General features: G+C 38.8%; 1 protein-coding gene across 1 annotated transcript in view; it reads left to right on the top strand.

Moving 5' to 3' along the window:
* Positions 1 to 21,758, top strand: part of CCDC158 (coiled-coil domain containing 158) — a 28,660-nt gene extending 6,902 nt beyond the window's left edge. The window contains 13 exon segments of the mRNA XM_059826977.1: positions 1,180 to 1,377; positions 2,674 to 3,156; positions 3,916 to 4,105; positions 5,441 to 5,593; positions 6,049 to 6,161; positions 6,947 to 7,105; positions 9,248 to 9,340; positions 10,731 to 10,856; positions 12,886 to 13,049; positions 16,093 to 16,160; positions 17,692 to 17,904; positions 20,374 to 20,475; positions 21,682 to 21,758. Of these exon segments, the coding sequence (XP_059682960.1) occupies positions 1,180 to 1,377; positions 2,674 to 3,156; positions 3,916 to 4,105; positions 5,441 to 5,593; positions 6,049 to 6,161; positions 6,947 to 7,105; positions 9,248 to 9,340; positions 10,731 to 10,856; positions 12,886 to 13,049; positions 16,093 to 16,160; positions 17,692 to 17,904; positions 20,374 to 20,475; positions 21,682 to 21,758 (2,139 nt within the window).
* Positions 21,759 to 27,522: the final 5,764 nt, after the last annotated feature.

Raw genomic sequence — 27,522 nt, 5'->3', positions numbered from 1 at the left:
AGGAACCTTGGTCCCTTAACACATATTTTGCAAGACATATCCAGGATTTTCCTGACAGCACTAGACGTTCCTTTGTAACTGATAGAGAACATTCACAAATTTACGATGCCCCATAAGGGTTCGTTTCATCACAGCTGGCATAATGTACTATAATTAGCCTTGCTTTTCTTCTTACATAAGATTATTCCTTAATGACTGAATTTTGGGATATTAGTTTGTATGGTTTATTAGGTTTGTTTGCCCAGTTAGTGTCGCAGTGCTTCTGAAGGAGATGCTGAAATTATTTCATTCCATATCGTGTTCTCCTAGTCAAGAAATTGTTAGTGTAAATCTTTTCCTATGGACTGTATATAGCTATGGAGAAGACTGGAGTCAGAATAATCATGGCATATTTGAAGGTTAGGAACCTAATTTTAAGATTCCTTTTGTTTCTGTGTCTTCAGCTCATGTTTTCATTTTGCCATTCTCTGATCTTCCTACTTAGTTCTCTGCTTCAGCTTTAACAATATGCAGATAGTTAACAATAGCAAAAGTTAGGATTAGCAGAAATACCTATTGATAATTCAGTTTGGGCACACTTTAAATCCATATTTTTGAAATTAGTAGCTCTGAAATGTGTATGTCAGTATTTTTAATATTATTTACATTTTAAACTATCATTTATCATTTCAGTTATGTATTGTTAGGATTATGTCTGAGGTGGAAAAGATTTAAGCTCTGGAGAACACGTGACAAATTACTGCATGAAATGAAACAAGCAATGAACAATTCTTATTAGTGGTAAAGATGGGTATTTATCAAAAGCAGCCTTCCTTGGCATGTAATGTAGTGCTTCATTGGTTTTCATTTGATGTTGACACAATATAATCTTTTTTCATTTTGTAGCTTATGCTGATTTGGGGATAGATATAAATGACATGAAAGACTTCAGTGTTACATGCTTCAAAATAATTATAGCAGCAATATGTAAAGTTGACCGTCACTGCTTTGTTGGAAGAAAACATGTAGGAGGTGTCAGACTAGTTTAGCCAATATTCCTGTCTTCTGCTAAGTGTAAATCCATGCAGTAGTCCCCATTCAGGTATGTAACCATGTAATTGAATGTTGCTAATGTTAAGAGAAGGAACAAAAAAATCCTATATGTGATTCAAGGTGGGAGGTGACTTTAATTTCTTGTAGACTGAACTTCATAAAAAAGAGATAGAACTAAGTCTAGAAAAAGAGCAGAACAAGCGATTTTGGGATCGGAACACAGATGACAGCGTCATCATTGACCACCTAAGGAGACAACTCGACAACAAAAACATGCAATTGCAGCGCATGGAAAACACAGTGAAGGAAATGAGGACTGAATGTCACAGACAAATGGAGTGCCAGGTTGGTGAGCAACTGCAGCGTGATAGTGTTCAGGATAGAAAGTGCACTGGCTGGGGGCTGTAGTTCAGATAGAAATACTGTAACTCTGGTTACCATGGTTGGGAGGCCTCTGGAGCTTGTGTGACAAAATTTTCCTTCCAAAGATGCAGATATATGGCAGTCAGAATTTGCTTTTTTTTTTTTTTTCTCTATTAATCTGACCTGTCCAGCCTTCATTTCTCTTTACTGATGAGGAAATAGAAGCAGTATTTTTAGTTTTTATTTTTGACATACAAGACTTTTAAGAGAAAATGAATGTTCTGCAGATAGCGTGTTTGTTCTGCAGATAGCGTGTTTGATTTTAACTGTAGAGCTCCAAAGATATATTTTGTAAATTTCCAGAAAGTTTGATGCTGCCAGACTTAACAAACAAACTATTGAAGGTACTATTTTCGGTAGTGAGAACTTCTGTAAGAATACTTAGTAAATTAAAGGCCTTCATAATGCCTTACTTTATGTAGTGCTTAATGAAAACATAATGAAGTTTGTGTTTATAACCCTAAGCTGAATGCAGTGCTATGTCAGAAGAATTACTTCTGACAAAGTAGATTCCTAGATACTGACTTGTAGTACATTCCCCTTTCTTCAAGATTTCAGTGCCTCAAAAATGAGCTGTAATTAGGTAACCCACTTTGCATTATGAGTAAAGATCAAGTTAATTCCTTTATTTTCTACCAACCACAGGCTTGTGCTACCTCACACATAGTTCTACGTTTTCTCAATCTGTTATTTTTCCTTTAAAATCCTCCCACCAGGAAGTTAATTCTTTTCTTCTGTTTCTATTTTGTACTGTTAGCAGTTCCTGAGTCATAGTACTTTGTGCTTTAAGTGGTGCATATTGCTGCCTGCAGGAATAAAATCAGTAATAAATGATTCATGTACATACATTTTTTTTTTCCCAACTTACACTGTAGTCAGTTGAGTTTTAACACTTAAAGTTCTTTAGACACAACTATTCTAAATTTTATACCAACATTGATGGTTTGTTCTTTTTTTTTTTTACATCAGTTTAACATTTTTCATTTTCTATGGTCAAAACCCCAATATTCTGGGCAATACTTCATTTATTGAAATGGAGAAAGAGGACAGAAAACCAGAAGAATCACATAGTCATTGTAGACCAGACCATGCTGACCTAATTTTCCTGTAAAACTAAGATATTTAAGATGAACTGTAGAAAACCAGAAATGTGACAGGAAATTCTAAAGGTAGAAATAAACATTTCTGTTGGTTGATCCTTACATTGCTATTATTCAGATGGCTGCAATTAAGGAAAAAAATGAAAGCATTGGAAGAATCTCCTCTTTGACTGTCCAGCTGGAGTCAACCAAGGAAACACTCCGTAAAGTTAAAGAAGTTCTTACAGCCAAACAGATTGATTTGGAGAATGCTGAGAAAACGGCGTCGAATCTGATGGCCCAGCTGCAGGAGAAAGAGAGAGCCCTTGAGGTTACCAATAAGGAAGTCAAGAAGCTACATTCACAACTTGGCAGTAGGATGCAGGAGCTCCAGCATCTAAAGAATGAAGAGTACTGTTTACACAACATGCAGTCAGAGTGTGAAACACTGAAACTGCAGCTGTTGGAGAAGGAAAGGGTTACTGAGATCTTCCAAAAGCAAATTGATAACATGACCCAGATTGTGGGCCAGCACAGTCGAACGGCTGGAGCAATGGAAGTTGAGAAATCTCAGCTTATAAAAGAAATAAATGACTGGAAACTTAAAGTAGAAGAACTTAAGGTGTGCAAACTATGTTGTATTTATGCCTCTGTAAATGTTTTCTGTTTTTAAATCTGTACCTTAATGTGCTAATACTGTGGTTTTAAAGCAAGTCAGACAATGCAACTTGAATCCTAGCAGCACTAGAAGTGTTAGTGGGCAGAGAAGAATAATATTATCCCATTACCACCAAAAATGAATAATTCACTGGTGCAAAGCAGTTGGCAAAAGGTTTGTGAAAGCTGGAATATAACATGCTGTCCACAGTGATACAATCGTCCACATCGGTAACAGAAACAGAAATACGAAGTCTTACTGAGAAATAACAGACAGTGAGCACTCAGAATTCCAAACTGAGGACACTGTTTATAACTGTTTTTTTCTCAGACAATACATATTATAGTAGTCTTACACAGGTCAGCATCTTCAGAAAAAATTCACTCCAGATAGCGAATTTCATCATTTACTGTGAGAAGAGAGTTGAGCATTAGGAGTGAATATGGAGGTAGTGCTACGAGAGGATGGAAGTAATTTTCATATGCACCTGGTAAGGTTAAGCATGCTGTGAAGCCATCACAACAGATTCTATTGTAACCTTTTTGCCTGGATTAGCGAGTGTCACAAAAGTATTTTTTCTATTTTACTCTGTTTTATTTTCTTGCCCCAAACCGTTCTCTGACATATGAGATTTCGAGTAATGATGATGTCTGCACATCTTTGTGGTTATTTTATATAATCATGTATATTACACATAATTACTATTGTTTTTTATGTAAGTAGGTTGCAAAGGATGAGAAAGAAGCCAGAATACATGAAATAGAGGCCAGACTGAGTGAGCTGGAACTGGAGAAGGTTGAACTGGTAAATACATGCAGTGAGAGGCTCCATGCACTTAATGATATGAAACTGGAAAAAGACCAGCTAATGAATGAACTTCAAGCCAGTCGGAGTGAGCTAGCTGGCCTTGCAGGTAGGGAGGCTTGACTCAGCTCAGCTCTGATAGCTGCTAAATTGGGCTGATGTTAAAAATAGAAGAGCAGCTCGCTTGCTGAATCCAAATATGGCTGCTGGTACAGCAGAAGGTTCCCTGCCAGCACGGGATGGTCAGCTTGCTTCAGAGAACTAAGTCATGGTTTGGGATTCTGGCACAAAATATTGGGCATACAATCTTTATGGCAAGTCTCTCGCTACTCTGAGCAAAAATACTTAAACCGCCTGACTCTGGAGACCAAAGAAGCAGATCTAGTAAATCACGGAATAGAAACTTGACTGCTTTTTTTCTGAGTGGTATTTAAGAGCACTAGCGGATCCTGTTAACCATCTATGGTCAAATTACAGTAGAACTTTGTTTCTGTTTTGTTGTAGTTTTGCTACAGTGTTATTTAAAAGTTTATGTTCCAACTCCAAGCACTGTTTTCACAACTAATGTGTGGGGAAGCTGATCAAGATAGTATTTAAAAAAAACCAAAAAATTAGGGTCTGGACCCAAGGCAACCACCAAAATTCAGGGACCTTCTCTGTTAAATCTCCACTGCAGCCAGACAGATGATACTGTTCACATGCTTTGCTCTCCACACACCCCTGTACTCTCATAAAATACCCATTGGTAACATTTATTTCTTCACAACTCAGCTATACTTCTAAACTCATTAAGTTTTGTAAGAATTAAACAGATGCTGGGATTTTACATGGAAGGTCTGCTGTAGGTTTGTATAGTACTATCAGGGTGAATGAGGTATAAGGGAAGCTTATGGGAGTGAATGACCACAGAGGAATTAGGGCCAAGCTGTTGATAGAGTCTGAGCACACAGCTGGCTGGCTTGTAGTGGTATGGGTGACGTAAAAGGAGTTGAATAGAGAGGGAGAAGAAACAGAGCTGAGAAGCAGAGTGGCGGGGGAATGCTTGACAAATTAGATCAGTTCAGACCTAAGTCTGGTTGTAAGTGTGGCTGGAGAGAAGAATGACCAGGGCAAAATGCTGTCTCACTAACACCCTTAACTCTCACAATAATGCAGTTGGTTCTACCAACAGGAACTCAGAAATGAGGATTTATATCACTTTCTTGAACTGTTGCTTTGGCAACCAACCAAAGAACACATTTGTGAAACAGAAGCTTTTGCTGACATGCAGGACAATGAACTACTAGTTGTGCATTTGTTAGCAGTGGATGTTATTTGCTTTATGTCTTAGCTAACTGCATATCTAATAGTTCTTTAAAGAGAGCAGGTGACAGATCAGTAATCTTAGTCTAGAAGAATGATAATTTTTGTCACTATAATTTCAATCTTTACTTACTCTCAACAGAGGGATTTGAAGATTTGAAGAGGGATTACCAGGATAAAATCAAGGAGATGGAAAATACTGCAAACAGACTGAAAATGCATTTGAAATCTGCCCAAGCTGAACTGGAACAGACCAGGACTGCTCTAAAGAGTATGGAGGGATCTGATGGCCATGGTAATTATGGATTGAACTTCCAAAAATCACACACGTTTGTCTTTTTAACAAGAGGATTTTTGTAAGTATTGCTCCCTCAATAGATGTTGTAATAATATTCCAGATATTTAGTGAAATAAATAAACAATATGGCAGATGACAACATATTTTTATTTTACCATTTACTACATACTGTAAAACTTCAACCATGAGTTGAATTTTCTCAGGTGATCTTTACCCAGATTTGCAGGGAATGCTGTCTTACTGTCTTGTGTGTGTGATGGGTCTGGTGCCACTACCTTGGACAAAACTCCAGCTGATTCTAATGGGTGGTTTGCACACATAAGTGACCATAGGATCCTGGTTCAACTTACTTAATATAATGTATTGCTGATAACTGACTTCCAGAGTCTTTTGTTGGAACTCAGAATGCATAATCAATGTTGTTCATTGAGAATTAACCTTGTCTTTTACAGCTATGAAAGTTGCAGTGGGAATGCAGAAGCAGATCACAGCCAAGAGAGGACAGATAGATGCATTACAGAGCAAGATTAAATTCTTGGAAGAGGCAATGACAAATGCAACTAAGGTCACAAGAGCTCCGTGTAAAAGTATTTAACTGTATCTAGAGAAATTTTTCTTTGGAGAAATGCGCGGCCAAAAGCACAGTTGGCCCAAGAAGGACCAGAGAGAATTTTACTTGATGTAATGAGCACCTTCCCTGTCCTCCTGCTAGCATACATCAGGGAATATCTCCGCCACATAAATTAGTCTTCTGCATAGAACCAGGTTTTAATGTGTATTTGTTCTCCATGAAAGAACAGTACTAGTTTCAATGAGAATCAAGCTCTTACATATCAGTTCTTTTTAAAAATGTCAACTAATGCATTCTGTATCCTTCTGAACTTGGCCCACAGTGCTTCCTTGTTTTCTGAGGCGGTTCTTTGCAGTTCTGGTTGTAAACTCTGTCAAGGTCTGTCTAGCATATTGAGGTCTTTCTAGCATTTTCGGTGACAAATCATTCAGTTACCAATAGCTGGAGTTTAATGAATGATCATTTATATCTGTTCACTATAACCTGTCCTCCTTCTTTACTGGCTTTGGATCCTGTGGATCCTGAAGCTTAAAATTCCAGTTTCAAAAGGGATCTAAGATCCAAGATGTTACTTCATCAGGACCAGTTCAACTGTACTTTTCTTTATAAGACCTATTTTATTGTTGAGAAACCTCATCTTTCTGCAAGATGCAATAGCTAAGCTTCTGAAGGGCTTAATTCAGATTTTTCAAAGAGAAAAAAATTTTGCAGAAAACATGTATAGTGTAGGTAGTTACAAATTCTTGACTCGTACTTCATTGTCCTTATCTTAAATTCAGGAGAAGCATTACCTCAGAGAAGAAAATAGTAAACTAAGTCGAGAACTGAGCGGTATTACAGCAAAAAATACCAAGATTGCTGGGGAACTGGAGGTCCTAAGATCACAAGACAAACGTCTGAAAGAAAAAATATCTAAGATGGAGACAGCACTTGATAAGGTAATTTTAGGTAGCTTTCAGTTCAGTGAGACTTCTGGGTGCTTTCCTCTACAGTCACTTGGGAAGAAAAAATGTCTGACCTCTTACCTAGGTTTTATTTAGTATGTCCTATTCACATGTACTGTAAGATACTTACCTGAAGAGGTGTCTATAGTAAGACTGTTTTCTGTGTTTTTAATGGTAAAAGGGTTCTATTTTCAATAAGAGAATTATTGATTTACTCTTTACTAGCTCAGGGAAATAAAAACTGCAGGGAATTTAAAGCAGATTGACCTTCCAGGCAGTAGCTTGACCTTCAAGACCTTCCACTGGCTCTTGGCACAGCTCCTTTCCTTGGCAAGAGAGTCTATTCAATATAGGTCTTATGAGGAGCAGTTGAGAGAGCTGGGGTTGTTTAGCCTGGAGAAGAGGAGGCTGAGGGGAGACCTCATCGCTCTCTACAACTACCTGAAAGGGGGTTGTAGTGAGGTGGGTGTTGGTCTCTCCTCCCAAGTGACAAGCGATAGGACAAGAGGAAATGGCCTCAAGTTGCACCAGGGGAGGTTCAAGCCAGGTATTAGGAAAAATTTCTTCACGACAGGGTTGTCAGACACTGGAACGGGCTGCCAAGGGAGGTGGTTGAGTCACCATTCCTGGAGGTATTTAAAAGACGTGTGGATGAGGCACTTAGGGACAGGGTTTAGGGGTGGACTTGGCAGGGTTAGCTTAATGGTTGGACTTGATGATCTTAAAGGTCTTTTCCAACCTAAATGATTCTATGATTCTATAACAGGGGCTCCACTGGAACCGAGTGTGGGCACACACTGACTCAACACACTTGTCCATGCTCAGCCCTTTCTGGGACCTTAGTTAGCCAGCTGTGGGTCCCTCAGGGAAGGGACATTTTTAAGAATGTGTTGGTTTATTTGCCTTTTTTAGTTGAGGTTTCTGTTGCTGACATACCTGACTCTTAACGTTAGGTTCTACATTTTGGTCTGACGAGCACATAAATCCCAGGTGCCCTACAGGTAAGCTACTGCTTTTCCAGGAGGAAGAGTCCTCTTCCGCTGCTCAGAATCCTAGCCTTTCAGGATGTAAATTTCCATGTAAGGTGTCGTTCTCAAATTGCTTTATCACTTTAAAAAAACAATAAAATAAAAGTAATTGTGATACCTCCTCACAAGTGTGGCATTTCTTACTTTAAATGCTTGATGCTGGAAACTTAACTTTCTGTGTAATATATATCATTGTGCACAGGACTAGCCAACTGACAGACAAGCTGAGACACAGTGGAGGCAGGTTCTCACTGAAAACTAGGACATATGGTACACTAAATAACAATTTGTAGAAATTAGAAAAGGTTGTACTGTGTCGTCTCACAGGATGCTAGTATGTGCCATTGCAGACCATCCATTTTAGAAACATCATGAAGTGTAATTAGCCATCTTGCTCTTCATTAATGATTCGGAGTTAAATGTTCAAAAAGCTGATGCTTGTAACCATACATCCACAGGGCCTCAGGGAGCCTGCCCATGCCTCAGCAGCAGTCATAAAGAAGCACATAAAGAGAGCCAGGTTTTATTTTAAAACCAAAGAGGGAACTCTCCCAGAGTGATAAAAGCAGTCTGGTTCATAAAGTTCTCTCTCTCTCTTGTGCTTTGGCTTACCGCTTCCTCTCTTCTTGCTGTCCTGATAAGTACTCATCGAAAAATAGCTACATTATTAGATATTCTTACACCTTTTCAGAGTAAACTTTTTCAAGAAGAAAGAGTATATAACAACTTAACCAAGACAGGTCAACAAAATTATCAGCCATCAGTTTTAAAACTTTGAGTATAATTTTGCCTTGTTAGCACAGTTGAATTTTCTAATCCCAGAGGTGTTCAGTAGGTCTAGGACTGTCCCTGAGTGGATTAGTTCCCTTCTGTGATATTATGGTGGGCATATTACTGCTATTAGAATCATATAACCAGTCAGTTGCTTTTGTAAGCCTATCAAGAAAAGCATCTGCTCATCTTGCAGTATTTCTATACTGATAGCAGTAGATAAATACAGCATCTGTATGTGTACCTTGCTGTTTCTGTATCGGAGGAAAACACATAAAAGTGTAATCCACAGAAAGTTAGCAAAACTAATTTTTGCCTCTTGTATCCTCTCTAACAGGCATCCATGCAATTTGCAGAATGTCAGTGCATAATTCAGTGTCAGGAGCAAGAAGCTATGCGCTTCAGACTGCAGCATACTTTAGATGTAAAAGTAAGTACGTTACTGAGAAGCATGGGTATAAAGTTAGATGCATTTACTTTGTGTCCTGACTTTAGGTTTAACCCTATTTTTTGCAAATAACTCTAAAAATTTTGTGTTCTGAAGCCCTTTTTTACATGGAATACCTCATTGCTGCACAAGTCATGTCCACAATTTCAGTTACTTTGAAGCGCCATTTACAGTAAGGGCAACAAAAAAATTAAGCAGCTACAGGAATATTGGAACATATGCTTCAGCTGCTACGCTTTGGTTTCAGTGACATTTCAGCATTTTCTTGCAGCCCTAGGCAAATAAAAGCTAGACATGTTCATGGCATTATTATGAGAAATAAATTACAGAGACAAGGTCTGTAGGGGTGCCCTTTACTAGTGTAACTGTTAGAGGTAGAAATCACTAACAAGCTTTTGGGCACCCACGTCCTTCTTCAGCCCTGAAATAAAACCAGCAACCTTAAAGCTACATACGGGCCAGAAACAAGGGCTCCGAGTTTAATGTGATTATGTTAATTAGTTAGCACAAAAGAAAAATTGTTACTTTTTAAGAAGCAAAGAGGGATGTTGACAAGGGGAAAGGAAATACGATCATGAGGCGTCTGGAACAGAAAAAGGAAGACATGTCATTGACATTTGTGGAGCTATATAGCATTAGTGAAAGACAGGGTACGGGGAAAATCATGCAGTAATGTAAAGCCAGTATTTCTATTAAAGAGCCCAGAATTTTTATTCCCCAATAAATTTAGTCCAATTTCTATCTTTACTAATGAGTTTAATAGAGAATATTAACCTTTTAATAGAGAATATTACCTTTGCCTTATTTATAACCATAGACTATTAAGGCTGCAATGAAACTGCTACTATAAATGAGTGTCACACTTGAAACAGTAGTTGTCATCAGAAATTATCGTTAATTTTAGTGACCCATCCTAGTTGCTAGTTTTGAGTGAGAAACAAAATGTTATATTCAAAGTACAAATCTACCTAAGTGATACAAAAAGTACTTCATATGAACAATGGCAAAGGTGGGGAATTTCATATTCCAATGAAACAAATTCTCACCCAAGTGGGGGAGAAAAGGTACAAGGGCTGTGGGACAGTTTAATTTTGTCGTGGCCCTGAGATGTCCTCCACTTTAATGGTTCCAGAGCTTATGTTAAAATTCTGAAAATAAATTAAACTGCCCATGTTGCACCCAGTTCAGTCACTGAGAGGGTTATGTCTGAGCACACCTAATAAATTCTAGGAAGTGTTTTGAGAATTGAGTGCTGCATATTATAACAGATTTGACTAAAAGAGATGCCCTGTTACAGAGGGCATGCTGTCTATACCCATTTGTTCTGCTTAGCTATACTTGCTTATTCTGCTTGGCTAACGTCTTTCCGCAGGAGCTGCAGGGCCCAGGCTACTCGTCAGCTTCTGCTTCAGGCAAGCTGCGGCACACAGCGTCTCTTTCCCACCCGCACTCTGCTGTTGTGACACCTTCCCTGAAGTTGGCCAGCTGTGCCCCTCATGTGAGTACCTGCCTCAAAATGGGAAACTGCACGGGAAACGGGGATGATCCAAAGATTAAAACCAACACGGAATTTCTGAATGGGAGAGCATCTCGTTCAGTAGTATCCAAGAGTGAAGTCTTGCCACCAAAGGTGAAATAATTTTCTGTAGCTTCTTGTACATTATGGCCTTTCAGATTTTCTTTTTTTCCATTTGCGAAATATATGTAAAAACCAACCGGACAATAAAAAATTCTAGAGATTGTAATAGGTGTTTATCTTTGCCAATAACATTTATAAACTATTAAAATTGAAGGTACTGATCTGTAAGCAGTTTCGTTTCCACTTTTTTTATTGCTAGTACTTTACTTGCTGTAAATCACTTACATTTGGCAGTGAAGTAGACTTGCACATAGTTCCTGATAAATTTCGTCATCTGATTGACCTGTAGTAGCTTTTAGTACTTAAATCTTTCTCCAAGCTGGCCTTCACTGATTTTGACCAATTTTACCCTAAAAGATATATCATTGTCCTTCCTTCCTTTTGTTTTTGTACACCTACATTTGGATTTAAATTAGATGCTAATGTTGTTCTAATTTTTTGTTACAGAAAACATCAACTCAAATCTCTCATGCAAAAAAAAAAAATCTTTTGGTATTTTCTGTATAGATTTTGTATAATTCTCCAAAAGGGACCTGACGTATCTCCCACAGAAATTGGTAGAGGTCTTTTCATTAATTTTTACCTCGGGGTCTGTAGGAGACTACAAGTTAGTGCAGGTATTTTTCAGTAATATTTTCTGGTTTACTTTCTGATGTGGTGACAAACACTTATATCAAGGAACAAAGGACAGTTAATTCTGTAAAATCCCTGTAGCATCAGGCACTCCCATTCTCTTTTCTTTGAGTTAATCAATTTATACTTCTGAGGACAGAGAAGGAAAAAGGACTGATTTTTAATGGAATACCATGGTGAGGACCTAACAGGTTGTAGGAGAACTTGATTCAAGGTCTACTTGAATCTTCTTGGTTCCTGCATGATTAGTTACTGTACAAAATGGAGCAGCTCCAAGACTTGAGACTGAGACTCTACCTGGTCAACAGCCTGGTTTCTTGACCGGAAGATGGAGAAAAAAGGATTTGGTCTGACTCAGTATCACATTGACCCGTTATGAAGCTGAAGATTTGTTCTCCATATAAGCTCTGCTGAAACTAGTGTGCTCCCATTGGAAATGACATTTTTTTCAGTGAAAACATGTTAGCAAAATGTTCCTAGCCAGTTCCATCCACAGATGAAGTGTAAGTCAGTGGGAGCAGCGCTTTGAACATGTGAAGTGCTGAGTAGTCTGAAAAATCCAGTTCTTCACAGGAAGAATGATTCTTTGAACCAGACCTTTGCCTCAAGTCCTGATCAGTAAAATGAGAATAATATTGCACTTCATCTCAAAGTATGGCTGTGACCATAAAGTGGTTTATATTTGCAGACAATTTAGCTGTTACAGAAATGATTGCCTAGAAAACACCCTGATATACTAGTATTTCTGTCTTCAGAGCTGTGTTTGTGCACTGTGCAGTAATACCTGGGATCACAGGTTAAAAAGGAGAAAACACAGTTGTCACATAAACAAAGATTATTGGTTCTGAGTACTGAAAAAGGTAATGGCTGTATTGGGTGGGGGGGAAGCTTTCATAATTAAAAGCTTATTTTAATGTTTTTGACCTTGAAACAGTAGTAACATTTTTACATTTATTCAAAATGCAGATGTTAGCTGTGCTCTCCCTCAATCATATTTAGTTGCTTTACACGTTCCTGTCAGATAACTTTCCAGATAAGAGTGCAATCATACTCAGAGAGTATTTTGACAGTCTTCAAGTTATCATGATCTAGCCTCCAACACTTCTTAATTAAAATTACAAAAATTGCACCCTGTTTCTAGCTGGTAAGACAAGAGTAGAGAGGGGAAAAACATGTGACTTTGGATGAGTATAGGTAAGAATTGAAGAAGAGAGTGCCTTTATAAATACTTTGTAACTGAATGATTTTATTTCAGATGCCTTCCAAGCCAGGCATTTTGAAGGAAGAACGACTGCAGGATCTAAAGAGGATTCTTCAAGAGTTAAGAAGCTCAGACAATGACATTCCCTCTGTGGATCTCGGCAAGGATGACAGCAATGGTGGGAGAAAATCACCTTTAGCAACCACGAGGAATAGAGTGTAAGAGTAAAACACTTGTTTCTGTTGTGTGCTGGGTACTTGTATTGCCTTCTAAAACTAGGATCTGGCCATTCATGTGCTTCAGGAGCAGTATAGGATGCCTTTTTGCAAGGAAGTTTGGTTTACAAGTAAGCTTGAGATAATCGGAAAGCTTCCAAAGCTTCTGTTGCCTGCCAGGTTCCTCAGATGCTTTAGGTGGTAGGGAAATAGAAGGTGACTACACTATTTGCCTTTATTGCTTGCTTTTTGGCGTTTCTGCTTTTATTTTCATTTAGAACTCCTTTCTTCTTTTTCTGCCTTATGTAAATATCCCTTCTCTCATTGCTGAAGCAGGCAATTATTTTTTTACCAAACAAGTGATAACGACAGTGGTACATGAAGTTGAAAAATCAATACAGCACAAATTCTGATGTTTCTAATCCAGAACATAAGGATACTTCATAAAGGAAAATATAATTAATGAACTTTGATTAGGATCAAATTTCTTTAAAACATGACGCTTCTCCCATAATACATACTGGTGGAATAAAATCACATTAGTCCCAATATCCTATGTATTCTGGGTTTTTCTGCTTTTCCCAGGTATTTTTATTGAACAAAATATCTGCCTGTTATCAACGTGCAAACTTTTGACACCTTACATGTAGAAGCTTCTATTTCACAACCAGAAAAAGAATTCATGCACAGAAGTTGGTCTGTCTGTCTGGTTTTTTAAGTAGTAAATGTACCACCTCTTCCTGCCTTGACTTTGCCTATCATAGATAGAGTCCTTTGGAGGCGTGACAATCAACAGTGTCCTTTGCCAGCCTGTACTACATGATTATTGCCTATGTTCTCTGTTTATGGTGGCAGTGGGAGGAACTGTTCTTTTCTACATATGGTTCAAGCTTTTATGGTTCAGACCATGTGGATTTTATGAGAATTTTTCTCCCTTGCAACAGTGTTCTCTTGCAGAGCTGAAATGAGGATGGAAGAATCCTACACCTAATCATCTCTCAATATACAAAGCTGTCTATAAAGGTACATGACTATCTCAGTGCTGTTGGTAGTGCTAGTTCTGATGTTATCTTTCTACATCCTTCTACACAGAGATGGTGCAAGTAGAGGATGCGCTGCTGTCTTCAGCCTACGATCAGATCCTTGCAAGAGGTGAGAAATCACCTTTCTGAAAAGGTCACAGACAACACAGATACAGATGCTGATTGAGTGAATACAGTAGGATGATACAGACAGTATTTTGAGAAACAAAAAGAGAGTTGTTGTACAAGATCAATTTAAAAATTGGAAAGAAAATAATTGTTCATGTTTAGTAAAGACTAGAAATTTCTTGTAGATCAAACTTCTGAGATAGCTCAGTGAAGTAGTGATGTATAAGATTCATTGGCCAGGCTTGTGTTCTTAATCTCCAAAGCTTGTGTTTCTACATACCACAGAATTGGTGTTAAACAAGTGAGAAGGATTACCAAAAGGCATTCATCACCTTGGCATTTTCTGTAAAGAAAAACGTCGTAATGACATCCACAGGACATTGCTGAAGTCAGCAGAAGTTAATGAATTTCCTTTTAAATAGATCTTTTATTAATTAAATCGAGGACCTTTGCCAAAAGATACACAAGTGGTATACGGAAAGCTGGAGCAAGGTGCTTCTAGGCGGCTTCAGCAGAGCTAAAATTTTGTTGATTGTCTCCTGTGAAAACTGAGATGAAGCTCAATTTTTTTTTTCTCTTGTTCCCAGTGCCTTAGTTAAAAGTTGTGCTGTATGCAAAGTTACCGTATCAGAATATAAGATGCCAAATGGCAAGTGCCATTTGCTATAAAATCTTACTTGATTTTTTTTTTTTTCTCTGTTTCAAAGCTGAAGCTGTCACAAAAAGCCTGACATAGAGCAAGAAGGTTTTGTGTGACAAAGATAGCACTTTGTATGCTTCAGGCATGCTTAGCAGGAGGGATTTGTGTAGATACAGATGGAATAGAAGAGCTGCTGTTGGAAATGGAGCATTTCTACAAAAGGTCAACATGAAATTCAGCAAGATTTTCTTTCTTGAGACACTTCCAAGTGTCTCTCAATGCTCATACTTAAAATGAGTCCAGCTATTTTTGGAAATTAATCAATGATCTATTTCCATTCTCTCATCAAATACTACTGCACTTGAAGAATTTGCAGTGCCTGAGAAAAGACACAGGTCCAAACCTGGAAAAGGCAAGAATTTATGTTATGGTAGTCATCTGGTGAATATGGGCTAAAAAGCACATAACAACTAGAAGCTGGTCTGAAGAAGCTAAATAGAAGCACTGTTGTGTGAGTAACCAGAAGGAAGATTGCAATGGCATTGTTGTCTAAAGCAGATTTCTTGTCTTTTTTCCATCTTTATGACTATCCGGTATTCATGACAAATCTATTCCTTTATTTCTCAAAGGTGCCCGTTACATAAGTAGTCTTAAATGCACTCCAACTCTGATAGACTTTTTTTAGTAAACTCCTATAACAATTTTACGATGCCTTTTCTTCACTATTAGAATGTGGCTGCCGTTGCACTCTGCTTAAAAAACAAGCTTGTCTTCTAAAAATGTGAAGTGTAGCAATCCTAGTGGAAGGGTTTTTGCTGTGATTTTGACAGCGATATGTTTTTCCATGCAGGGAGACTGCAACTAGAGACTGTGCTACTGAGAGCATGGTGGAAAAGGATGCTTTTGGACGGTGAGAAGTGCTTTCACTTAGCTGAGTAACATGCTTCTTAAAGTACTCACTTGAGATTCGGTTTCTAAGGCTTTTTAATACAGCATCAGTCCTGAGACTGTTTGTATTGGTTTATTCATAATGTTAAAAGCTTCCTGGGAATTACAAAACAAAGCTGTGATGTTACTTTCATCCCTCTAAGAAAGAGCTCTGGGACTTATTTACATTGTTTGCGTTTAATTTGCATGTATAAGATCTGGAGATTACATATGAGAGCTTCACATTCTCACTGTGGAGGCTAGCAAGCATTACCAAAACCTAGCATATACTTCCAGAATGCAAGTTTTGCCATCATTTTGCTTGCAGAGATCCTTCATGCTTACATACTGGACATCTTCAGTCCCAAGACGTTACCCTGCCCTTTACATCCCTTGGTAAGTTTTCACTGGCCGCATTTGAGGATGAATGTGCCATATCGATGTCAAACTGGAACGTTACAGAATATTACAAAAAATACAGTCCAAATACAGTATATTATCTTAGGTCATTTACTCAAATACCTTTTAGCAGGTGCTATTACAAAGTCTCTTTTGCACTTACTGCAAAATCTGTGTCTTGTTGCAAACCAGCTCCATGGAGGCTGATACCAGCACACCTAAAACGGGTATCTTCCATGGTAATTATTCATCAATAGCGCTAGTCTTGTGTAATTAGCATGGATAATATTGTCAAATTTTTGGTGCCTAAATTTAGGCTTTTGAATTCTATATTCAGGTATCTAAATATGCATGTGCTATTGAGAGAAATCAGGTCATTGCAAATTCCGTTGATTGCTTCCAAGGACTGGGTGGTCAGTACCTTTTAAAATGTGGTGACATGAATTTAGTAACCTAAACAGAAATACAAGGATACGGCTTTTGAGTATCAGGGTTTGAAAATTCTAGTCTTAGTCGCCTTCTGTTCTCTTGCCCATAGATTATCCATTCTGTGAATTTTCTGTGAAAATTGCCTGTAGACACTGATCTATTTACTTGTTTTCTAGTAGTATTTAAGCCACTGTGCTTCAGAGATAGACTAGAACTCCTCTGTTTGTCCTGAAGAGTAACTACTGTGGGTCCTCTTTTTATATTTCTGAGTATTAAAGAAAATCTCCTGGGTAGTTACTGTCAGCCTTCTAGCAAACCTACTGCAACACCCAGGGATTTTTCCAAAATAGCTGCATTAGCATTTTTTACATAGAAGACTCGAGAAATAGTTGAACAAGGGGAGTTTGTTAGAAACCCTGCAAATTATTTTCCAGACGTCCCAGGAGGGTTGTTAGGAGTAAGGAAACAGACTATGGGAAGAAAAAGAGAAGAATTTTAGTAAATCTTCCCCTTATTAGCTGCATGCAACTTTTTTTTTTTTTTTTACACACACACTGTGTGCCATACATATGAAAATATGTTACATAATCTGTTGATTGCATATTTCTGTGCATATTTTGTCTCTTTTCCTTATGACTGTCTTTCTGCCAGGAATTCAAAGCATATCAGTCAGTTATTGGAAAGGAGGGAAATGTCAGACCTGTGTAAGCAACATTGATTTTTCTGCTTCTTACACCTAAGTAATGAGATTCAAGTCAGCAGTAATGGGTAGTCGGGTTGTTAGCAGCTATGATACTCCCATCAGCCTGTTTTGGAAGTAAACATGAAGTGAATAGCCAGCAGAAAAAAGCAGGCCCTACTTTCTCCTAGGCAAGTTACGGGCCATTCTTCACATGGCAGTCACTTTAACAGAAACAAGCATGTTTTGCAAACATGCTATGGTCTCCTGCTACCTTGGCTACTAATAAGGAATGGAAAGGGTGAAAGGGTGCAATGAAAAGAACCCAACCTCGTAACTGTCACAGAGATAATGTCAAAACTGGCATGGGGGTTTCTCTTCAGGTGTGTGCTCACTGCTTTTTGCTTGGGTATTTCCTAGGAGGTACATCCACCTTCTCTGCAGCTCCTCGTTATACATCCTCCCCCAAGAAGGTCTCTCTGGAGGAGAGATACAGAGAAAGGTCTCCAGTACACTTGCTATTAACTGCTCCACCCGATGACCTTGTAGCTGGCCTCAGTGCCTCACCAGAACACAGACTGTCTGCAAGGAAGGTTGCCTCTCCAGAGGGTACAGCCACAGTCCCCCAGATACGTAAGTCTGGTCCCATTTACTGATCCAAAGAGCTTGGCTGGGTCCCTTCGCAGCCAGTACAGCGAGTGAGTTACAAACCGTAGGTTAAATTCAGCCGTTTGGCAATTCTGTAGAAACCAGTGGAGTCCCACCATCATTCACTGATACAGTCTTTTACAGTTGATGATTGTGGTACCTGTACTTCATACTGCATTTATTTTTTATGTACCTTTGTAATACGTCACTTACGGAATCCATTCATGTTGCTGAACGTATACACTAGCAATTCTTAAATGTACAGGGCTGACACGGGATTGATCTTCCATTTGCGGTTCCAGCAAGTGCAATTACAGTATGCAAATTTGTTGAAACATAATTTACTCATGGTTCGTTTTAAAGCACTGCTTTAGAAGTTCTGGCCCACTTACCTAAAAGTGACCTGTTCTTGCTTACATCAGACTGCCTTCGCCCTGTCACAATTCTGTTCAAGTAGAAGGTTTTTTCTGTGATAAATGAATTGGGAGAAAAATGTAGCAGCTATTCAATGTATTATACAAAGAGAAGAGAAGATAAATTACATACACCACTAAATTTAAGAACTGGTAAATTGCTTTATTCAGGTAAACAGACTGTAGGGATGCTTAACATCAATATTTGCAGTAACAGGCAACACAGTTGCCTAATATTAATATTTGTAATAGTTGTTGTGGTTCCTGTAACACATTTAGAAAAGTTCTGGGGTTTACTGAAAATACTGATGTAAGGCTATGTCTGTGTAGCTCTTAAGTGATAAAAATAAGCTTTCTTGCATCACAAAATATGTGTGAGGATGATGAACTTTTTCAAGGTAGTCTATTAATTACTTGCTAGCGAGCCAGGCTGTCAGGACTGCTTTATTATATTTAAGTGGCAGAAAGACCCCAAAATGAGTAGATGCAATAGGAACAACAGGTAAGCAACTAAATTTTCAAATAATACTTACCAAATACCATTTTTAAACGTTAGTTTCTCTATTTTGCAAGGTCTGAAAATATCATTTCTCTGTGCACGTAAGCACTGCAGGTAGGATTGTAATAGAGGTGGTGCACACCTAGCTCTAAGCTACTTCTGGTACAGGCAGAAATCTAACCATAGCTCCAAGGAGCTCAAAAGGACTATGTTTCCTGCTTCTCAGGTGGGATTCTTTTTTGTAGTTTCAACCTAACTTTAGCATGTCTGTATTGTATTGTTATTTTATTAACGCAGACTTCTCCTCAGTCACTTTATCTTTTGCATTTTTGAAACATGAGGATCTTTTCTTTATGCAGAGTGGTATCTAAAACAGCCGGGCTGAGCAGTCATCCGGACGAGAACATTAATATTGTTGCTGATTGACTGTTCTTCCCCCAGCTGTCTGGCTGTGCAAAGATGAAGTGCATATTTGTTAGCTAATCTGTATTTTTAATGCATGTTTAACAGCTAAGAAATGCCTGTTCATAAGCAGAGCTCAAATGTGTGTGGCATTTCCTCATCAAAGCACTCAACTGGCTATGCGAGTACATGCCAATTTCTGAACTTGTAGAGCAACACAACCATCCCCGCAATGAGCCTCAGTTCTGCGTTGCGCCTGTTTCAGGAAACACGCAGGCTTTGTGGTGTGGACATCTCTGCAGCTGGACATAAACCCCAAATTATTTCCATGTAGACCACAGGAGATCTAGCAGGTCACAACTGTGACTTTCAGTCAGTTTCCAGTCATTGCTCAGTTTAAAGAGAAAGATAAGTGGCATCACTCTTCTTTTGTTGTGTTTTTGTTTTTTTGGTTTGTTTGTTAATTTGGTCAGCCAGCTACCTCCATCTCTGGCGCTTTTTGTTTGTTTTTGCCTCATTTTATTTGAGAACTGATGACTGTAGCAAAAACAAAACAGTCCAAGTTCTGGTCAGAAGAAGCTCCAGGAGACTGTAATTGTTTGTAAAGTTACTGGCGTGACTGTGTCAGTCTGTGGGTGTTAATGTTCAGTCAGACAGGCGCTATGCCTGTTGAATTCTACAATGGTCTGGATCTTCAAAGACTTGGAATTTCTGGTTTTATTCCTGGCTTAAGTTACATCTTTTCTGTACCTTAGGTTTCCATCTGTAAAATGCAACTGACACTACTGCTTTCTTTTGTACAACACTTGCAGTTTTAGTGGCAAAGAGGGACTTAAAAGTTGTGGGTATAAATACTATTTTAGTAACATAAAGTACTTCTTCTCCATTCCCCAAATGGGGACATTTACAGGCAAAATAGAATTGTGGTTGTATTTTCACTTAAACAGAAATACTGCTAAGTATAAATTTCTGTTAGTAACCTTGTCTTCTTACTGATTTTCTTTGCTACTGGAAGTTTTATTGTTTGAAATTTTATTTTCTAAGAACTTCACGTTAGGTGGAATGTTTAAATAATTTATAATGACTTTTTTTTTTTTTAATCTGATTTGATAACATATTGATGAATAATTTTCTCGCTAGCTTCTCAGCCCATGGAAACTAGTGAGAATACACCTAGGAGGCTACAGAACAAGATGGAAAGTCTGCAAAACCTGGTGGAATCATTACAGATAAAAAACCAAGGTGCCAGAATTTACCAAAAATATTCCTATTTTATTTAAAATACCCACATTCTCCTGAAACTGTTCTTGTTACCTGCCAAAGCACTACCTGTGTTTTTGCATGATGTCAGTTTAGATGTGCCTGTTTTACTAGCAGTACCCACTTCTACATCATCCTGCTCCTAGGAGAGTAATTAGATTAACTCCACAATGCATCGTTGCTCAGCCCCTTAACGCTAATAAGCTTCAAGATCCTTAACATTTCAAACATGGCAGCTGGTCAGGGGTGCCTTCGTGTGCTGTCGTGTCCAATTAAATGAAATTTTTAACATGCTGATGACTCTTTCATGGAAACTGAAAGATACTCTTGACAGCAGTAGACTCCGAAAACATAATTTCCCAGCAGTGGTCTCAGAAGCATATCCTTTACTCCTCAACTATTTTTTTAAATCTAAGATGACCACAGTGACAATGGAGAACTTTTCAGGTTCTCTTCTTGCTCCCTTTGAAGTCACTGGTAAAATGCTCATGAACTCCTGTGATGGCAGGATGCCAAGTGAGATGGAATTCCTTTTCTCTGCACTTTTTCTTACTGCACATTCCAGTTGCTTCCCCGTTAAGTCTCGTTGCATAGATTTGGGAAATTATTATTTCCCCACATCATACAGTGCACATGTGTCAGGGACATACGAGTGACCTGATTTAGGTAAAACAAATCAAATTATTTATATAAAGTATAAGGTAAGTGTTCTCATTTTTATTCTTTGCTATCCATTAACATCTTTAGTTTGCCTGTTTTCTATATCCACATAAAAATATATATTCATATCTGTAATGTATCAAGAGTTACTATATAAAAGGAGGGGGGGGAGCCTTTTATGTACACACTAAGGAAACCTGTTTCCATGAGTATTGGACCAAAGGTATTAATTTCACACTATCCCGTAAGAGCGATTCTGAAATCGATAGCATTTTGTCACTGCTCCAGCATTTGGTGCTTTGGCTTCACAAAGCAGATGAGGTAGTGCCAGTTTATAACTAGGTTTATCTTTTCTGTTAAGACCCTGCATATGAAGAATTGCCAACTAAAGTTGCATTTGTAAGGGCTTGATAAGTACAGTGTAGCGTGCGGGAGGGTATTACAAAGCTTCAGGTGTCTGCACCTGAGGCCTCAGTCATTTTAACATAAGGTGGTGTTCAGATAATCCGTTCTTGCTGCTATTTTCAGCCATGTCATCAATGATCAGAACTCAGGAAATGAAGACAGAGAAAGCAAAGGAAAAGGAGAAAAAGCTATCACAGTGAACACACCGTATACATTATTGATTACTTTCACGTATGTATGTACATTGTGTTTAAAATACATTACATTTTTAAAGATTAATAATAAAAGTTTTTACAGTTTTGTAATTCTGCCTGGAACCATTTTACAGTTTTAACTTTTAAATGAGTGGGAAGTACAGAGGAGTAGGAATACATCTAAATACAGACTCTCTCACTGGCACACATTTTCAATAGCTGTGTGCTTTGAGGGCACTGCTGACTGCTTCAATTTCCAGTATTTGTTCTGTGTGTTCTGGATCTTGCACACCATTTCAGGTTCTGTTTTTTAGAAAGTTAGTTTTGAAATGGTTTGTTGGGCTTTTTTTTTTTCCATTCTAAAATAAATTGGTTTCCCCTCCCTCCATACTTCCTATTATTACTTCAATAAATTCCAGTTCACCTGGATGTCCCAGAACTGCCATGTATTTCCGATAAAAGCAGGAAACCTACCTGTGGCTCCTGTTAATATTGAGGTGAAGTGTTGAACCACATACTTACAACTGCAAGACTGCACAGATTTCATCCTATACCATGATTCTTTTAAGCAGAATGGACTCATCGAGTAGTAATTTTTATGTAATTTTCATTGCTTGTTGGGATATTTGTCTTGATTCATAGTACAAATGGAGAGCCCACGGTCTGCCTTGGGATTAGCTTTGTAAGCATAGTACTCTCATTTTGACTTCCAGCTGTGGGTGTGTATGTTCCTAGTTTGGGACTTTTTGTCCTTCTTCAATCTGTGTCCCTCTATAAAAACTAAAATAGGTGAAGTTTAGGCAGAAAAAAAATGCATTTTGAATCTATACTGACTTTTTTTCTAGTAACAGTCTAGTATGACTTAAATACCAGGCTCCACCACCCGTATTAAGTAGTTTGCTAAAACAGCTGGGCATATTACTTTCAGTTGGTCTCCAAAATGCTCTTCAGTTGAGTCACCAATACAGACAACTTTCCCATAATATGAGTGCCTAAGAATAATGCTTTCAAAGGCCATTCCTAGTGTAAGATTTAGCGATAAACAGGAAGGCATGTTGAGCACACCTGGCATACATGATTTTTTTTTAAAACCTCCTATGTCTTCTGACATTTGAGGATTTTGCAGCAGTGGGCAAATGACTTACTGCACTTAGAATAGTTACAAGACTATCCAATGCTAAAAACATTTCCAAAGTAATAAGATGAACAGGATCACTAAAGCATCCGATTGATGTTTAAAGCCTCATTAGTGTTTGACAAGATCTCAGGGAACAAGATAGTTGTTGAAAAAAAGACAGGGGAGGAAGAACTTTGTACTCATCCCAAATTGAGCACTTTTCCAGAATCTGCCATTTGATTTTTGTCTGGGGACTGTTCGTGAAGAGCAGATTAATAGTGCTGCCCCTTTAGAGTCTAGTAAGGCCATCTGAGAAGTTGGTCACAGAAGCTGCCGGCCTGTAGCAGGGGTGTCTTTGCTATAAATGGTGGTAACAAAACAAGGGGCAAGATGTCCCTCTGCAATAAATCGGTACCCAAGCACAGAAAAGTAGACCATCCCCAAGGTTAGCAGGAGGTGCCAATGGGGCAGCTTCACTAGCATTAGTGTTTTTCCTTGTTATCTGCTTTTGGAAGAGCAATTGTTGCCTTGGATTTGTGGCAGAACGGAATGTCATGCTTGAATTCAAGGGGCTTACCCGGTGATTTTGTCCAAACCAAATGATATGTAGCTATGGCTCAGCAACAGTAGCTTTGGAAGCACAAGCCATGCAGATACAAGCTTGGTTTTGTTGACTTCAAAGCTACAGAACTATATTCAGAGTACATCAAATCTCTGAGGTTTTCTTAGTTTGAGGTCTTCTTGTGTGGGAAGAAGAGATTAGTGAGTTGTTCCTAAGCTGTCCTCAGTTATTGTCAACAGTATTTTGATTTAATTCCGGTGATTTTCTGTATCTCCTAATATTTTTTTTCCCCTGATTCTGTCATTTTTTGCAACAGTGTTGCAAGCTTAGTCAAAATGTTAATAAAGGCATCTTCCCCTTTCCTAGGAATCCATTGCATTGAAAATGAAAGGATCATTTTAGATGGCTTGTATATCACAGTTTGGACTTGTTATACATATTTGACAGATCTATGAAAGTTTTTTTTAAGAAGAGGGTGAGGTGTAGAGAATGAGAGCATGTATTCACCCCATAGCCCAGCAGGTTGGAAAAGGTCAATGAAAAGTGCATTCAGTTGTGTTCAAGGAGCCAAGCTAAAAAGAGTTGCAAAAGACTGCAGCCCTGTGAGAACGGAAGGGAGCAGGTGGAGAGGTACAAATAGCCAGAGAGAAGGGAGATCTGCCAAGGAAAAAGGCAGCTTAACATGCTTGTGCTGGAATCCAGCAGAGTTGGGAACAGGTCTGGGCTTCCTCCCTGCCACCAGGAGAAGGCAAAGAATTGGCTTGGGGAGGCGAAGGGGTTGCAGACTCGTGGGCCGTAGAGCAGCTGTGTACGTCCTGGACTTTGCAGCATGAATAGCACTTTGTTATTCCATGTCATACAGGTGGATGACAGGAGGACTGTTAGGCACAAGTCTTGACCACAGCAGGACACCATGGATGGCAACCAACCCCCTAGAGAGAAAACCTAATACCAGTCTAGTATTTTTGAATGGATCTTTTGGAGAGACTCCAAACTGTAAGTTCAACTCCCAGAGAGAATGTGGGATGGGCATGGTTTTTGCAAAGGCACCTGCAAAGTGAAGAGGAAGCAAACAAGTTGCAATCCGAGTTTCTGTATGTGACTTTAAACTGGTTTATGCCCAGTACCCTCCAGCCTCAAGCTGTCTGCTCAGCTTACCATCCAGGTGCAGCATTTAGCATTTGTACACCAAACTTCTTCACAAATAGGAGTAGATAGCATTTCACCTAAAAGTAATCAAATTGTCTAATTTGTCAGAAGTTTGGTGTCAGCAGTACGAGCTGGTGAACTTAAAAGGTAAATCTTTGGTTGCAGTCTTTCTGGCTTTGCCAAGCTGTGAGTGAGACAGTTTATTATTTGCTTTTCGATATCCTGAGCTGCTGGCTGCTAGGCTGTTACATCCACGTAGGAATGTCAACAAGAACTTGTTTCTCACATGTAGCTTCACTAGTGTCACAGCCAGGACATTGCGTTAGACAGATACCAGCGCGTTCTAGCATAACCATTTTTATGCAGCAAGGCAACTTCGTTTAAATCTACCTTCACACTTGAGTGAATAGATTGTTCAATAATGAGAAATCACCCCTGTAAACTTGGAGAAAATACTAATGAGCTCCTCCAATAATACTGAAATCCAGAGTTCTTTCTTTCACCATACAAATAACATTTAATTTACATAGCATAGGCCCTGCTGGGCAAGCAGTAATTTGAATGGCATAACAACTTCGAGGTTATGGTAAAAGTGCAGTGCAGCTCTCTGTAGAAACCTTACTTGGTCATTCAGCAAGATGATGCAATGATGAGAACTACATGTGTTGCCTGTGGGATCAAAGTGCAGGGTGTTTAATTAAAAAAAAAAAGTTCTCAATTTGAGAGACTTCTCAGGGTTAGTCTGTTTGAAACATGCTCATCATTGCATTAGAGAATCTATTCTAGTGTAGGTTAAGTGGCTTTCTAGTGAATATCTTAATCTAATACCACAGTTAATCTTCTCAGACAAGCCTCCAGTGTATGTATAAATACACTCAAATGGCAGTGTCTGTTGGACAAGTGCTTAAGTTCACAGTATCTCACTATTTGAAGAGCTTGCATTAATGGCAAAAAGAATTGTAAACAGCCTGAAATAGTGTTTTGCTTTGACTTCAGTGATTTCTGAAGATAACTTGTATTGCCACTGTACCTCTGTATATTAGGTATATTGTTCACTTAAATTTATTGTTAGAAAAGCTAAGCGCAAAAAAAGCAATGAAGGTACAAAGCCATTAGTTCCAGCACAATTTTACCTATTCAGTTAAAGCTGCAAGTTACTGACTGAAGCCCACACAAATGTTTTGTGTACTCAGTGGTGGTGCACACGGACAGAACTTGAGAGCTTTCTGTTTATACGCAGTAAGCATAGTTATAATTAAACAGTAGAAATATTTTTGTTACAGTGAAGCACTAGCCCCTAAAATGAAGTGAGCCTCATGTTAATATTTATTTTTCAACCTAGGGCATGCTAACTATGTCCTATTTTCCTTTTAAGTTCATGTAGTAAGTAACTTGAATCTCGTATTAGTTGCCTATTGAGAGAGCTGAGGATTAGTGTGTGCGCATTTGTTTAAGACCACTGAAGCGGCATCAACCACCTGCTGAATTGTCAGCTCCATCCTCTCCCTTTGGAGTCAGTTGCCAGAAGTGATACCACATTCCTTCCAGACCTGCAATACTTCTCACGCAGAAGTAGTTGCAGGGGTACTTTTCATCCTGGACAAGCAGTTAACAAAAAGCTTACAGTCAGCCTTGAGTTTAGCTCCCCCCCAGGCCCCCCACTTCCTACCTTGTTGTCTTCTCTAAAAGGCCTCTTGAAGGAAATGAAATTTATTCACCTGAATCTTCAGGTTGCTCCAGACAACCAGAAAGCAAAGCTAGTATCTGCAGAAGTAACTGACCCACAGAACAAGTTGCTGTCATGTAGCAACAGCTGGGAGGGGCTTGTTGGCTTGTTTTACAGGAGAACACAAAAACTCAAACTTGCCAATGCAGTTGTTCATTTGCCTTAGTCTCTCTCCCTCTTCACGCTCCCCTCAATGCCCCCCCCAGGATTTTCTTTAGCTATTTTGTGGCTATGCCTGAATGAGCAGGCACCCCAGCCCACTCTCAATGGATTTGGTTCATGAAACAGCTGGTACTGAAGTCCCAGCAACAACATTTCAGATACTTGTTGTTCTAGCAGCTCTAGTATGGTCCCACCAACTGGATGTCCATTAACCATTAGATGCAGGAGGTAAGCCTCTGAAACTGATCTTCCTGTCACCAAAATCCGTTCTATTTCACATATTCAAAACTGCTCCACCATGCAAAGCAGGAAGGAATTAGCAGAGACAATTAGATGAGCAGTATGCTTTTGAAGTAAACATTCCAAACCGAAGTGCTAATTTATGCACTTGCCAAACTTGTACAAAACTATGCTCTTCAGAAGACATTTACTCTAGGGAATTGATATTTGCAAGTTAGGTTCCTCATTACGGAAAGAAGAGCTTGCTAAAGTGGCATCATGTATTTGTAACCAAAACCACGAAAAGCAGGCAAGCAGAGCAGCTTTCTGCTTCTGTCATTTGAAAATATCAACTGGTTGAACCTATAAGTATTCTACATTACCTGGCTTACTAGAAGGCCACAACTTGGCATAAATTTGTGTTGAAAAGCCTAGTCTTGAAAAAAACATACAAGTTTAAGCTTAGTAGTTGCTAACAATACTATAATATTGTTCCTAGGTAGGCAGAATATGCCACCTAACTCTTTTATTTCAGAAAGAATCCTACTCCCTAGCCATCATAGCAGTCCAGGGTTTTTTAAAGCCTGCTCCCACCCTGACAAAGTAATTCATTAAGCCCAGACAGTCCTTTCTGACCTTTGCTCTCCTCTCAGCAGGATGATCTGTCTAAGAGGGACCTACCTGCCAAGCCTTTATTTGAGCTGAGCTGCTTCCTGAAGAGTAGGGAGTAGACAATGAAGTACTTGGGGTTAAACCTTTGTTACTCCAAAGAGTGCCAGCCACTTCTCAGTAATTCTTTAGCACTAAGATTGCAGGTCAAGTAACTCACTTCTCT

This window comes from Gavia stellata, chromosome 19 (genome assembly GCF_030936135.1).
Source record: "Gavia stellata isolate bGavSte3 chromosome 19, bGavSte3.hap2, whole genome shotgun sequence".
Classification (NCBI taxonomy): domain Eukaryota; kingdom Metazoa; phylum Chordata; class Aves; order Gaviiformes; family Gaviidae; genus Gavia; species Gavia stellata.
Note: the sequence above shows the minus strand (reverse complement) of the source record. Positions and strands in the feature narration are given on the sequence as shown.